The sequence below is a fragment of the Camarhynchus parvulus genome, chromosome 7, assembly GCF_901933205.1.
Source record: "Camarhynchus parvulus chromosome 7, STF_HiC, whole genome shotgun sequence".
In the NCBI taxonomy this organism is placed as follows: Eukaryota; Metazoa; Chordata; class Aves; order Passeriformes; family Thraupidae; genus Camarhynchus; species Camarhynchus parvulus.
Genome location: NC_044577.1, coordinates 2,903,137 through 2,918,864, shown reverse-complemented (window position 1 = coordinate 2,918,864; position 15,728 = coordinate 2,903,137). Strand labels below are relative to the sequence as shown.

The window sequence follows — 15,728 nt, the reverse complement described above, 5'->3', positions numbered from 1 at the left end:
CTACTCACAGCAAGCCTTGGAAAAGGGGAGAGAATATTATATTAAGCTTTAAATACAATAAAAACAAATTTAATCCAATTTTGCTACCAAGAAACTCTTTGAAAAAACAAAACAGCTTTAATCTTTACTCTTTAAGTTAGAAAAAATATTAAGACAGACTGCTCTGCAAGCAACAACTGTAAACTCAAAACTCACTGAAATAAATGCTGAGACTCGCTGGCTTTACAACCATCAAGCAAATTAATACATCAGAGATAAATTTCATGCGTTATATTCACAAATCTGGATGTCCCAGCAAAATGTTACCTTTCAAAGCAACTAAAGGATTCTAGCAGCAGCATATTCTTTATGGTTGCAAGGTAACAGACATAGATCAAACCTGAGGAGTTATTCAGAGGCAGCCAAGACAGCGCTCAGCATTAAGATCCTTCCCGACACAGAGAACACACAATTATCTATAATGAGTGAGAGCTGAGCTTATCATTTAAAGTTCAGTTTGCAAACATGCACTGCAAAGGGTTTGACATTTCAGGAGTACTGCTTTAAAGCAGGAAGCACAGCTAATAATTTGTGTGGGCATCAGATACTATCACAACTTTTCAGATCAGTTATGTGAGCATTGATTTGTAAAACATCAAAGGAAATGTTTGCTGGTGTGGACACCAGGACTGACAACATCCCCTGACTTAAATCCAGGCCCATGTCAAAATTAGGAAATTGCTGTTTTGCTGCTTACAGAAGATAAATATTGTCATCATGTCATCTGGAAATGGAACCTGCTCCCTACAACCAGCATGGAGCACTGAGAGTGACAGCAAGGAGGGAAAGCTGTCATGGGCTGTGCAGTGACTGGATGGGGGCTGCCAATCAGGATTACAAGAGAGATGTTAACAAAACAGAGCCAGGAGAATGTGCCTCTTGTGTCCTCAGAGGCTCTTCACTCAGCCACCATAAAGTGAATATTTAGCTTAAAAAGGCAGAAGACTAAATTTCAAATGGCAGATCATTAATAGACATGTTATCAAGTCCCTCCTGCAAACAGGACCACAATCACAGAATCATTTTGGTTGGAAAAGACCTATAAGGTCATGAAATCCAACCATAGGTGCCTCTGACATTTGCCTGGATCTTCCAGAGGCTGATACCAGGTTTACATGACAAGTCAAGCCAAATAACTGTGATCCAAGAGTAAAAATAAAAGTGATTTGGTTATTTTTACATTGGCCACTTCTATCAAAGTTGATGGAATTACTCACATTTATAAGCTAATAAATGCTTTGCTAAACACTTAAACGAGAAAGGACCACAGAGGTGCAAATCCCAGACACAAATATGTCAATTCCAGGTCTCCCCTCCACAGGAGAGCAGAAGAAACTACACCTATTAGTATGGAATGACTAATTCCAACATGCTGCATAAAGATGTGCTTTGACTAATGCTGAAATTAATTTTGCACATTTAGTTCCTTGAGTATATTTGATGCATCAGGAAAATCACCAGTCTGCACCAAGAAGCCATAACCAGGGGACACAAGGAGAGACCCTCTTAGCAGAGGGGAAACGTTAAGTGGAGACACTTCTTGTTCAGAAAAGGAGAACAAGGCAAACAGTAGGTAGAAAAATGCTCCTACCATTAAGAATTCACAGGCATGTGTTTATTTTGAAATCTAATTATCAATGAAGGATTACATCCAGCTCTTGAAAAGGCAGGAGCTAGTGCAGAATGCAGAATTATCCATTCGGAACAGACAAAGCTCAGGACATTTCACACTCATAACAAAGCTCAGCTGTAGTGACAAGGCAGTAAAGGCACGGGTTTGCAGGAAAGGCACTGGGGCCATCTGTTGGCAGAGCTGGAGCCGGCAGTAGATCAGACAGACAGGAGCATTTACAGCGCTTTAGCACTTCCTCCTCCCAAGGAGAATTTAGTTCCTGCAGCCACGGCTGCCATAAGACCAGAAAACCATCTCTACCTGGCTTACTCAATGTTGTTAGAAGCTTTTTTCCCTCTTCCCTCAGTCCTGAATTTAATACATATGGTTAAGAACTGCAAGTGTCCTTTTAGTCCTATTTTACAGGGAGTTTTTTTTCCCATTTTGCCCTTTACAACTTCCATTAATCAAGGTATTTTTCACTGAAAAGTCAAATTACTAAATAAATGAAAACATGTTCTACCAGAAAACACACACACATCCTACCAGTTAATGAGAGATCCAACGAATTAGGACAGTACATGAAGATGAAGCTAAAAAGCTGTACTCTTTCAAGCAAATATTTCTTCTTTTATTTACAAATTTAATCAAGCAACTTCAATCTTCAGGCCAAACAAATGAGCCAAAAAAACCCTCTTTTAAACACAACACCATTTGCTTCTTTAAGCTGTGGGGGAACTAGATAATCATAAATGGATCTAGATTATCGTGGTTATCATAAAATGGTTAAATGGTTATCATAAATGGAACTATGGATTATCATAACTGGAACTAGATTATCATAACTCATAAATGGTCAAGGAAGACAAATATGCATTAAATAGCTTATATGAATTGTGAACTCTTTCCAGGATCCTGCAAATTTCTCACTCAAAATCCTCCAAATGAATTCCCTACACAGCAGACCATTCCCAAATAACAAACATACAAGAAGCTATGCTTAACCTTCAATAAAGAGAAAACATGCAAGAAGTTACCCAACCTCAGAAAGAAGACAAGTGACAACCAAGCATTATTGAAAAAGAAATGGTAATTTGTTTCCAGGCTTCCAAATCAGCACTTGGCAAGATGGATTGCTTTGACTCATGGCCAGTTTCCATATTCTCAAGTACTGCATTTGAAACCATTGCACTGTTTCATATTTGCCTTGACCTCCTCTCTCCAGGAGGGCGATGTTCTTCTGTGACCCATCTCTCAACCATGAGAGATCCAGTCCCAAAAGCAAGGAAATGCACAGCTAACTAGCTCAGATACCTGAAAACCAGATTTAAAAGCCATCCTGATGTTTGCCATCACATGCTCACACAACCACACGACCTTCTCTGCTCTGCTTCCTGATGTGTCATTAACTGGTAACAAAGCAATAAAAAGAGCACTCTCACAGGCTCAGAAGGAATTATCTTAGTTATTTTACTGTGTTAATTATAATGACCATGAGGAGTCCAGCACAGCAGGCTAGCCATGGGTGAAGCCTTTCTGTGAGCCCAAGGAGGGAAAGCTGTCATGAGCTGTCAAAACTAAAGGGTCCCTGGAACAGGAGATAACCAAAACTGCTCCAAATACAGCACCTCTGTCTCCAAACTCAGCAGATGCTCTGCACAGAGGCAAATTCTTCTTTCCTCAGAGGAGGGACAACTCCTTATTTCCTCCTAACTTGAAGCACCACAAGCCTTCTCCCAGCTATTTCCCATCCACTCCTTGTAACAGCGTGGCTGCTGCCAAGGTCCCCTGTCACCCTCCCGTGTTGCAGCTCGCTGTCCCTCTCCCTGGAACCCACAATTTGCCCCATCCCTTCCCTCAGCAAAGCAGGAGAAGCACAGGCACCACATAGATCTGAAATACAGTGCCCAGGCACTGGGGGGCTGTTGTCATCTCATTGCAGGGGTTCCATACTGCTGGCTCCGTATCACAAAGGTTCCACACCTTCTTGGTGTTTCTCGTGGGCAGCTCTCAGAGCACTGACTCTTCCTTCTTCACAAAGCAGCCAACTGACTCCAGCTCCCTTCTCAAGCAGCCACCCCACTCTTTTATAGCACTCTTCTGCTCATTGCTTACAGCTGTGGCCTGGTAAAGTCAGGCCTGCTCCTAATCTTTGCTAACTGGCCCAGCTGCAACTCCTTAGGGGTAAGATTACTTTCTACACTATCTTTATTTTCTTATATTCTGTCCCCCTACAGGGGGTTCCTCTCTCCACAGCAGATTTAGGACTCTGCACTGACTCCTTTAGTGGTGCTGTGATTTAATAGCCATGGAAGAGCTGGTCCTGGAACAATTTGTTCTCTTACTGAAAAAAATTCCCACATGGAAGGGCTGTTGATGGGGAAATTTCCCATTAGTTTAGAATGCTCAGAGTTGAATAGGTCACATTTTGTATTTTAATTACTTGGATTTTCCCCTTTAATGAGTATGAAGATAAACATGACTGCTGGTTGCTACAGGAAGAGTCACATTTATTTTCATTTTTATTTTCATTTATTAGTTTAACTCAACATTAAGTTCATCCACACTAGAACCTTTCTCGAGAACCATTTTGATTCCAGTGAAAATAATAACTACTAGTAGTAGTAGTAAATGGGGACAATCCTTCAGAATCATTATAAACAGCACAACACTCCTAGTTTTCACGCCTGCTAACCTTGTTTATGATCTCTTTTAAAGAAGAAAAAAAGGGATAATTCAATTAGCTTTAATTAAATTCTGGGTATTAGACCCTAACAGCTAATGAAAATAATACAGATTTGTTTTTATAATTAATGAAGTCCCAGAGAATTAGACTTCATTTTACTTTGGGGTAGGGTGGCAGCTACAAGTCTGTTTCCCTTTACACACGTGGAAAAACATTACTGGCTGTGAAAACAACAAGAAAAAAAATTGCCCATAAAATGAAACTGGAAGAGAAATGCTTCTTTAAGGAAAAAAAAAAAATCAGAACTAGTTAGAAGGAAAAAAAAACCCAAACCAACAAATCTAAACCCCACACTGAAAATACACAAAGAGGATAAAGCCTGGTATTTTCAAGACCAGTTTGACAAAATACTTTTATCAGGTCCTACAGGGCTCCTGCAAGTTAAAAGATCATAACCAAGGGATCACTTTCCTTGTGTTCTTTTAGTTCCTTTTCAAAGCAAACTTTGGGATCACCCTGAAGCCCTACCTAGCTACACAAGCCTTTGCTAATGAGCACCTCAATGAGTCTGGAGCTGCTGCATAAAAACCGCAGCAGAACTAATGAGGAACAGAAGCCATTTCCCACTTTAGCTCAATAATTATAAACATCAAAAGACAACAGTGAAAGGAACTCACACACAGGACTGAAAAAGCCCATCCCACTGCCCACACTCCAGCTGGAAGTCAGCTTTTTTTTGGCTGTACCAATGCCAGTAAGGAATGCCAGCACCACCACTGAACTTCAATAATCAAAACATGTTTATCATCCTTTTTGTCTACAGCATGAACTGCTTAATTTTTCATTTATCATCAAAATGCTTTGCAATGAAACCTTATTGGCATATCACCAATATGCCAATACTCCAAGCCTCCACAAGCTGCAGGGATGCTGTTTCCTTAGATGAAATACCTGTGTTCCAAAGCAGCATCAGGCATATTGCTGCAAACCGTACCTGTGTGAAAACTCGTCAGGGCAGATCCATTTTTTTCAGAAGCAGTCACTCATGACTGCATTCATTACAAATTCTCAGAAAATCATGGAAGGGTAATTTGTAAACAGTGTTTTAATAAAGAGGAATATGCAGGACTTATGACAGGAGGTAACAAGAGATCTCTCCTTCAAAGCTCTTGAGTCCTGTGAGGACAGCATTTCATTTTCTCCCCCCTAATTCCATATTAATGACATCAAATATGAGATTTGAACTCAACTCAGCTGACACTTCCATTTAAAAAGGTCTCATGCAGCAGGAGTGGCTTATTAGAATGCCTTTGGAAGAGGACAGAGTTATTTATCAAGAACAGCCTCTGTCTCACCAGACAGAAGTGCTGTATAAATGTCAGGTTCTTATAGAGGAATCAATTCTTCCAGTATATGCAGTTTATTAACCACACAGCATTTGTATTATATGATTTAGCACAAAGTACATTTAAATTGCCAGACTACAAACTCTTTGAAATGACCTCTCAGAAGGGAGCTGCCATGAGAACATCTGCTGAGTGGGACATGAGTGGGACAGCTTTTACAAAGTAATGGGCAAGGACAACCCCTGCAAAGAGCAAAGCCATGAAGTTCTACCACACCAGGAACTGGTAAAGATATTAACACATAATCAGTGAAAGCTGTCATTCTAAGAATAATATTGAGCTTACATAAAACTGAGAACACCCCAGGGCTCAGCATGGCAATCACAGGGTGCAGCACCTCACTCCCCCTGAGCCAACACTTTGCATCAGGTGGTGGATCTCAACACTTACGAAAAGTTAACCAATGTTCCACAGAGTTATCTTCATGTACGTAACTCAGATCTTGTCCTGGCTGAGTTACCAGCTCAGACTGAATTGAACAAGGTCACTCAGTGAGATCTGAAATACTTCCTAAACTCCTTGTGACAAATCAGAGACAGCTTCCTGGCACACAAGGCCAAAACATTTAAATGCTTATCACTTCCTAAAACTCACAGGTATAACTGGCACTCTAATGCTTTGAGTTTCCAAGTACAATCATCTTTGATCATTCAGTCATTTCTTTATGAAATAGAGAATTAGGTCAGAAACTTCCCAATAAACCCAGAAAAAAAAAATCACAAAATGAGATTTCCCTCCCTGAAATAGGATATTCTGAAGTAACGGGTTTCCAGAATATTTTTAAAACAATATTGTCTTTTTAAACTTCTGCTTAAAGCTGAACTAACTATCACAGGTACAACTGACACTCTAATGCTTTGAGTTTCCAAGTACAATCATCTTTGATCATTCAGTCATTTCTTTATGAAATCAGAGAATCGGGTTGGAAACTTCCCAATAAACCCAGAAGAAAAAGATCACAAAATTAGATTTCCCTCCCTGAAATAGGATGTTCTGAAGTAACTGATTCCCAGAATATTTTTAAAACAACCTTGTCTTTTTAAACCTCTGCTTAAAGCTGAACTAGAAGATGAATGGTCCTACCTTGATGGAAGCAACATGGAGCAAAGTCTCTCCCTTGTAATTTCTTCTGGCAATTGTGTTGACACCAGGGGATTTCACCACAGAAGGACTGAGTGGTGTTGCTCCTTGACTGCAACTCTTGGAAGTGGATGGGGTAGAGGGAGATTCTGAAAGTGAAGGGCTGTTTATGGCTTGAAGGGCTGCAGATCTTGTCTTCATTCCAGTGTCAGTGAGTTTGGATGCAGAGGAAGAAATCTGGACTGGTGTCTGTTCAGTGGCTGGGGAGATGGGAGAGCTCTGCAGTGACTCCTCTAAGCCATCAGCCTGCCTGCCTGCCTTCCCAGGAGTGCCCCTCTCACTTCTCCTTGCTCTCTTAGAGTGAGGAGTACCCTGAAGTGTGGACTGCTCCCTTCCACGTTTCAAGGGTGTAACTTCATTTGCTATTGACAGCAATGCCTCTGCAGCACCATTTTTTCCCTTGCTCTCTGGTGCAGAGCACACAACCTCACTGTTATCTTTCTTCTCTGGGGATTCCACCTGTGGTAGAACTTCCATATCCTCTGTATTACTGCTGGAGTCAGCTTCCTTCACAGACTCCTGCTGAAGTCTGTCCTCAGGACTCTCTGGTTCCTGAGTGCACAGCACTACTGGCTGACTGCAGATGGTCACACACTTTTCCTTGGGAGCTTTCTCAGCTTTTTTCTGCTCAGGTTTCTCTGAGCTCCACACTTTGTTAATGTCTGCTAGATGTTTCTTCTTCATCTTCTTAATCTGTCTCTGAGTTGGTCTTTTTGTTGGCTTAGAGGGTTTTTCATGAGGAGGGGAAGGAAAGAAATCATAAACTGAAGATGTGTCTTGACCAAGGTCAGTGCTTTTAGTGCCAGCCTGACTCCTGTTCACAACACATCGAATCTTCCTGCTTCTCGGGCTGAACCACATTTTTATCTGCTCCTTCTTGCTCTTCTTTTCCAACTCTGACTCAGGTGGTGTGGATGTATCCCCTGCTGAATCTAAGTGCATGAGGAAAGGGGAAAAATAATTATGGAGTACTCTTCAGAACCTCAAAAAGCAAATAAAAGATCATAACAACAACTGCAAGAATTGATGAAGTGTTACTAAATACAATCTACGAGTGCTTTCATTTCTTCTGAGAAGACACAAAAAGTGACTTTAAAAGCCCTGGCAAGGCCACCCTTCTGAGAAGGTGCATGTGGTGACTTTAGAAGCCCTGGCAAGGTGACCTTTCTGAGAAGGCACATACAGTGACTTTAAAAGCCCTGGCCAGGCCACATGCCACTGTGGAGCTCAGAGATCCCAGTGCAGTGACAGCTATCCATCAGGCAAGTGAGCATCCTGGCAGAGAAATTCCTTCAGCAGTCTGGGTTCACAGCACAGCAGAGTTCTGACCAGGTCAGAAGAGGACAGAAGTTGGTTCTCTCACGGAGTTTTCCTTGGAATAGGGTTAACAAAGAGGCATGTGCATACACAAAAGAGCACAGAAACCATTTTCTAAAGAGGTATTAGAGTTCATCCAAAGATGGAAAGCAAAAAATAGCTGTAAGCAAGCAAAAACAATATCCTTATAAAAGTGTCAAACATTCCTGAGAAATTTTGACTGATTCCACAGATATAGCAGATGAACCATATATAGAAAATCTGTGAGCAATTGTGTCTTGTCATTTGATCCTTTACCCCTGGGTAGTAAATAACTTCAAGGAAGCTAAGCATTTTGATGATCTCAAACATTTCTTTAAAAATATGCAGTGGAGCAATTTTATAAATCACATCATACAGCACATTACAAATCAATGACCAGGATGATGCAGGAATATCCTGTACTCCCAGTACATGAAATAACAGTTGAGAACAAGGACTGAGGACATAAATACTGTCTTCAATGGCCTAAGAATAAATTGAGTATAAAGTGACCTCAAAGTTAGACACTAATTTAATTTCACAGTTTTTTTGACACAAAAGAACCGTAGCAGATTTTTTACCAATTCCTTCATTCTGAACTGGTGTTATTTTAGGTTATTTGGACGTCCTCCAAAGTAAATGCACAACTCATTCTTCCTGTTGCCTCAAACTTCAAGGACTACCACTCACAAAAGTCTTGGTGATTTATAGCAATCAAACACAAAACCAGTATGAATTTTGTTTTGAAGCAGCACTGAGACCAAGATTAGAAGGGAGGGGAGGGTTTTAAGTATTCTTAAAATAAGCATTCTAATGTCTCAATTATTAAAAGTGACAGACACTCACTGCAACAATCTATCACTTTCACTTCAGTGCATTAAGTTTCTATGGCTAATTTATTATCTCCACACCTTCTATTTTTGGTGTTAGTAACTACAGCCAGTTTTCCACAGCAAGCTGGGATAAACTCATAGCAACAAACACACCGGTTCCAATCCCTTAGTCACAAAAAAAGTGCTTTTGAAACTCCACTTAAAAGAGAACTGTGTAGCTAGTAATTCAACAGTAAAACAGACATTCACAGTTGTCTTTTAAAGCAATATTGCAAAGTTAAATGTTTCCTTAATCTTGATTTCAATTACCCTACTTACCCCTGGAATTAAATCCTGTTACATATTAGATTCAGCTGGAGGAATATGCAAGCCATCAGAGCAAAAGTGTCATTAAGAATACAGCTGGAGGCTAGTTAATCAATCATTTAGGCATCTAAAGATAATCATCAAGTACAGAACTGCAGCTATTTGGTTTTCCTCTAAGGCTGGGCTTGGTGCAAACAAGAAAAAAGCACTGAAATTGAGACTGAAATCTCAGAACTAGCTAGCCTTGAGAACATATCCAATCTCATTCCAACAATAACATCTCAAAAAAGGAAGAGCTTGATTGCAAACAGATGCAAAATATGAAACACAAGTTGCTATTTTCTCATCTTGCCAGAGTTTACACAAACTAGCAGATCTCCTTGTAAAATATTTACCTTGCTAAAAGTATCAGTCATCCCCAAGTAAGGAGAAATAATAAAATCGGCTTGCAGAAGTAATTTGTGCAACAATTTTACGATGGGCAGAATTCTTTTTGATGTGTGTAGCACAGCAAGACTTTAAAGTCCAAGTGACAAATTCAATCAAAGGCACTGTCCTTCAGAAGTATGATCTAAGGCAGCAGAACACAATGAAGCATTTACACTGGCTGTACCACTTCTGGCAGCAGGAAAGCCTGTGAAAAATCCACCACAAGGCTTCCTGAACTGATCTGGTCATTGCTGGTTGCTCAGCAGGGATTTACTAGTCAGGTTATTAAAAACCTGCTGAAAATATAACATGCCAAATATTGTCCAAGGAGTGTTTTTCCTCACCTGCAATGACTCGAGGTGTAATAGAGTATGCTGCAGGTTCTAGACCAGGGAGGCACTCAGGGGACATGATTAAAAGATGACAAAGAGAACCACACCAGCCAGAGGCCAGCCCTGCACACCCAGGGCAGGAAACTGCATTTTCTGCTACCCCTTCCTCCATTTCCAAAGTGCACAAGTTAGGGAACCCAAGCAACTTGGACAAATGGCCAATCTACTTCCCTGAAAATGGAATCTTTTGATGGACCCAGAGCTGTGAGAGAGAGAAATCAAGAGGGGAGATCCAGAGCCAAGCAGCTGAAAGGAAGTTCTTATGATTTAATAAGTAAATGTTAATTTATATAAAGAGGGTATTATCTGGTGGCTAAGTTCATTCAGTTAAAGTACCTTCAGAGAAAATTGCTCACAATAAAATCAATCCCAATGAATTCTCTGCTGTCTCTGTGTTTGAAGCCAGAGCTTGGATCTCAACAGGACTGAAAAAAATTACTATTATGATTTTGATTTAATTGTCTCTTTAATACATAAGTGTCCTAAAAAAAATTTCAGAGAGGCATGTAGACAAGGTAAATCAGTAGAGCATTCCTTACTAATTCTAGATTTTAAGCATCTGCAATAGCATAAAGAGCATCCACAATAACAGTATTAGAATCAGCCTATAATAAATGCAGTAAATTTAATCTCCATTACCTATTAAACATAACATTCAGATACACAATGTAGTAACTGAATTATTTCTAAATTAGAGTTATTTGCACATAATAAGCAGAAGTTTCTCAATGCTGACATTTAATAGAGTTGGATTTCTTAAGTGTTAAAAGGGCTGAGAGTACACAAAAATACCAGGAGATGGTCAGTGCCTTGCAACTACAGCTCCAAGTTCTGCTGCAGTGCAATAGCAGGCTCGTGCAGGGGGGGAAAAAAAGGAGCAATTAGAAAATGTGGTTTAGCTATCATTAATCTGCATCAAAGGAATATAATGATGCACATTGTGTGCCTTTCAAATTATTCTCTATTACGGGTTTCAGAAGAGAAGCTGAGAAATCTCTTTGACAAACTAGTCCCTTATTAAAAATCAAAGGGAAGAGCTTTGGTACCATCTGTGCAACATTAGTGCCTTCACTGAAGAGTGATTATTTTGCAAGTTAAGTATTCAACACCGAAGGGGAAAGGGAGAAATTCCAGCTATTCAAAACTTAATCTTTAGATGTCATGAAAAATGTCACAGCATGCATGAAATGCAATGTAATCTGTTACAACAGGAGTTCCACACCCAGTAAATGTGAAACAGAGTCATGATACTATAAAGGCTGATTGATCTCACTGACTGACCACCAGCATCAGCACCAGCTTGGGAAGCTTGGAAAGCTTAGACCAACCCCTGCAAGGTGTAGTTCTGCAGGAGAAGAGGGGGGAAGGCTTTCTGTTTGATGTATAAAAGTGAAGCAGATTGCTACAAAGAATAAGGTAAAATCAACTATAAATCGTTGGTGATGGTTCTGAAAATTTACATCAATCTCTTCTTCTTAAAGAACATTACACAGAAAACTCTTAAGTATTTAGAACTTCTCTTTCAAAATCATCACGGCAAATCAACAAATCTAGTGGTTTATGCACACCAGGCCTATGATTCCACAAGTGCTCAGGAATTACCCACCCATGAAGCCCATCATCCCACCAATGTCAGTTCCCAAGATGCCTTGGACGCTGCCGCCCTAGAGCTGAAGTCTGAGTGCAGACATCCTACCTGTGGTGCCTGCCAGGCAGCTTTCCTCTACCCTTAGGAAGCTACAGCACAGGGCAGCCAAAAAGTCAGGCACCTCTCCTCATCTTGTAAGCATAGAAAATCTCTAACAAGTGAATTAATTTGGAGGCTCAGCATTTCCTACCTATAGCTTGAATTTTCCACCTATAATTTGCATTTTCCAGCCAGTTTCAGGTTTGTTTGTCAATTCATCTTCAGTCACCCCAGGAGTGTCATCGGCTGTGTTTCCCTCTAATTTAAAAGGGAAGTATTAGCTGTTTTGTGCAGTCTTTCCTGAATTATTTGCTGCTGCTTCTTACAATGCACATGCTGTTTGGCAGAAGCTATTTTTATCCCAATGGAATACAAAGTGAGATCCCTCTCACGTCTACTGTGGAACCTCAGGGTACAGGGAGTTTTGTATTTGAAATATTCAGTGAGAGCTTAACCCTATCCTTTTCAGTCACAGCAGTTCCATGGGGTTTTTTAAAAGAAAAACACACAACTTACTGCATGCACTAGCTCTGTCAGAGCCAACAAAAATTGCTAACAGGATGCACTTAGAAATTTCAGTGTCCACAAGGATCTCCAACGAGATTCAAGAGAAGCCACAACTGTCTCAAAACAAGCAAATATATGGAACTATTATTATTTTCAACTGCTTCTCTTCCTTTCCTGCACTGAAAGATTGATTTTTCGGTCTACTTCCTTTAGTGGAACATGAAGTACAATTTCTGACCTTCTAACACAAAAGAGAAGAAAATATTGTTGACAGAAGTACAGTGCTGTAAGAACATGAAAGCAAGTCCTTAACAAGAGAAGAGAACCCATGATTCTCCAAACTCACGTGTATTTCTCTTTGGATACATTAAGTTCAAGGCAGAACTGAATGTATCCAGATATCTATGGGAGGTGAGGGACTTGCCGGAGATGAGGGGCAAAACATCCTGAAGAATTTGCTCTCAAAATCTCTAAAGCTACAACATCCTGTGATTTTCAGCCTTTTTTTTTTTTCCCCAATATATAACTGGTTGTTCTTAGAGGTGTGCTAATTTACCTAGGAATTCAAGCCATTCCTGACAGTGAACTATTACCAGCTGGGGAGGATTTTCTCCTAACCTCAGTATCACACATCCAAAAGGCCACTGTGCTAATCCTGAGCACGCTGCAAAGACTACAAGTGACAGAAAGGCATCTCCCACGCCATTTCATATAAAACACTCTTCTAAACTTCTATTTTGTGTCTGTTTTTAAGTCAGAATAAGGCATGATAAAAAGAACCTCATTTAGTTCTGTGGCCCAGCCACACCACACAGATTTCATTTTAGAAGAACTATGGGATTAAATGTACTATTCAATTTTTAGTACAGTTAAACATCAGACCAATTTTTAAGAGTTAATCCATCTCTAAGAGCTCTCCAAAACATCTAAACAGTATCAATAATGCTACCATGTTGTATTTTAAATGCTTTATTTATAGCATCACAAAGAGTTCCTCTCAGAATGATTCTGAGTGTGCTTTTAAAAGCCTTCATCACTTAAAATGTTTCCCTGAAATCCTATTTAAGCCATCATCTGTTTTCTATGCTCCAGAAGATTTAATCACCATAGGATTTTATATCTATATAAAATGTATTCCTTTACACTTGGACAGAGACTTCCAGCCTCGTCACTTAAAATCCATTTTGGTGCCAATAAAGAGATATTCCATAAAGGAGTGAAGGTGTTGATGGGATTACACATAGAAAAGGAATCTTTAACTTAGACAAACATATCAGGAAGCAACAATGAAGGAAGAATTACCTATTCTGTATCTGACAACTAAATGAATGTTTTCTAAAACTTGGTATTACATAAATGCTCCTCTCTGAGCTTGCAGAAGAAACACACAATCACCTATGCTTATTTCACTACAGTTTTTCATACTTTGACAAGACAACCTAAAATTTGATAGAGATTCATTCCCAGAGTACATTCTCTGCAATCTCCTAGCACAGTCAGCAATGACAAAACTTCACTGCAGCAGATTAGCTGATTGTTAGGGACCAGAAAACAAGTGAGTTAAGACTTGCTTCTTTCCCCTTTTTAGGCAAAGAACATAGATCATTTTTCCCATGTGCAAAAACCCTGAATTGAAAATTACTGGGACAGCAGGCACGGCTCAGTCAGTGCACAGAAACCCAGAGGCAGGAGAAGACATGCATTAATTCTTTAATAGGGGAACTTTACACACAGGGGCTCCCATAAGATATGACAACCTGTGCCCCTGCTTTGTGCCACGTGACTCAGCAATCTCTCCCACTTTCATCTAATTTTAGAAAACAGATTCTAATGAATTATGGACTAACCCGCTCATGTGGACTTCTTAGTAGAACAGATTCAAAGAACGAGCAATCCATACAGACAGCTCTCTTCAAATCACATTTTCCAAACATGATTTGGAGCAGCCTCTCTGTATTTCAAGCAGGGCTGCACTGCTCATTTCCTGGAAAATGAAACGGGGCGGCCTCCAGGGGGTGAGTCTCACCTGAGGTGTCGGTGCTCAGGAGCTGCCGCAGCTTGCTGCAGAGCTGGATCATGTTATCCAGCTGCCGGTTGATCTGTGCATCCTGCACCCAGGCTGGCATGTGGCACACGGGGCACTCGGTGCCAACACAGTCACCCACACAGGACCTGCAAGGCAAAGGGAAAACCCATCATCCACAGGAAGTTATCCACTGCACCCACCACCAACCATTTCACAGCCCAGCCAGAATGTCTTACTCGAGCATTGTAGGAAAGCCCACACGAGTTAGTCACAAACGCAGGACAGGACATATTTATCATGGCAAGTGACAAGCTGAACATAAAATTAAGCAACCCAAGCCTTGTCAGGACAGTCATAAAAAACGCAGTGCCTCACAAGCTGCCCCAAATTTTCAAATGCTCCACTGCTCTTTGACTCCAGATAACAATTAGGCTTCACTGTTAAAACTACAAATTCTTTTACATCTGCTATTCTACAGCCTTCCATTTTTAAACAAGCGCCAGAAAGCCAACCCATAGTAAACTACAGTTTCTACTTCTTCCCAGTTAAAATTTGCTTGATGCTGTGAAGAAGTTTCACCTGTGTGAACATTTCTTTGTATGAAATCCCAAGAGGATCTCCAGGTGCTCAGAGTATTTTATCACTGCTCTCTTTCACAGCGTTCATGTCAGATGATCATGGTGGGGAAGCAGATTTACTTATTAATACTACTCTCCCCAGATCAGCCTAAAATCTGTTATTCTTTGATTAGGCCAGTGAGAAGATTATGATTTGTCATCTGAACTGCAACATTCAAGGGTTATTTATATCCCATCTCCCATCTATCCTATTAAATAGAGGTTACAGTTCCACACAGCCAAAACTGAATCAATTTGAACAGTCTCAGTTACCTGACCACTATTCATGGAAAAATTACTGTTAGGTGTGTTTTGTGCTTTAAACAGGCAGACACCCTTGTGGCTGAGACACTGCTGTGTTTGGCAGACTGAAGGACACCTTTTGGCTCCAACATATCCTGGATGACATCTGACAAATCCCTTGGAGCAAAGGGAAGGGCCAACCAGGTCTCCTTTTCTAGCCTCAGGCTTCCCATCCCTGTAAATGGCACTGCAAAGGAAATGCAGAATGACCTTCACACCACAACATCTCCTAATTAATTTTGTTGGGGTTTTGTAGTCAAGTGGTAATGAGTGCAGGTAACCTAGCACAGCTACCCCACCAAAACTGCAGAAACTGATCTTGATAAACACCCCTGTCCACGACAAACCCATGGTGAGGGAGAAGCTGTTGTTTTAGGTGCGACCTGAGAACTGCAGTTCATTCGTTT

The 15,728-nt window shown here is 40.5% G+C and overlaps 1 protein-coding gene across 2 annotated transcripts in view; it reads right to left on the bottom strand.

Moving 5' to 3' along the window:
* Nucleotides 1-15,728, bottom strand: part of BARD1 (BRCA1 associated RING domain 1) — a 43,201-nt gene that overhangs the window by 24,578 nt on the left and 2,895 nt on the right. For both annotated transcript variants that reach the window (XM_030952521.1, XM_030952522.1), the window contains 2 exons: nt 14,402-14,547; nt 6,827-7,815 (listed from right to left, as the gene is read on the bottom strand). In XM_030952521.1, the coding sequence (XP_030808381.1) occupies nt 6,827-7,815; nt 14,402-14,547 (1,135 nt within the window). The remainder of the gene's footprint in view (nt 1-6,826; nt 7,816-14,401; nt 14,548-15,728) is intronic.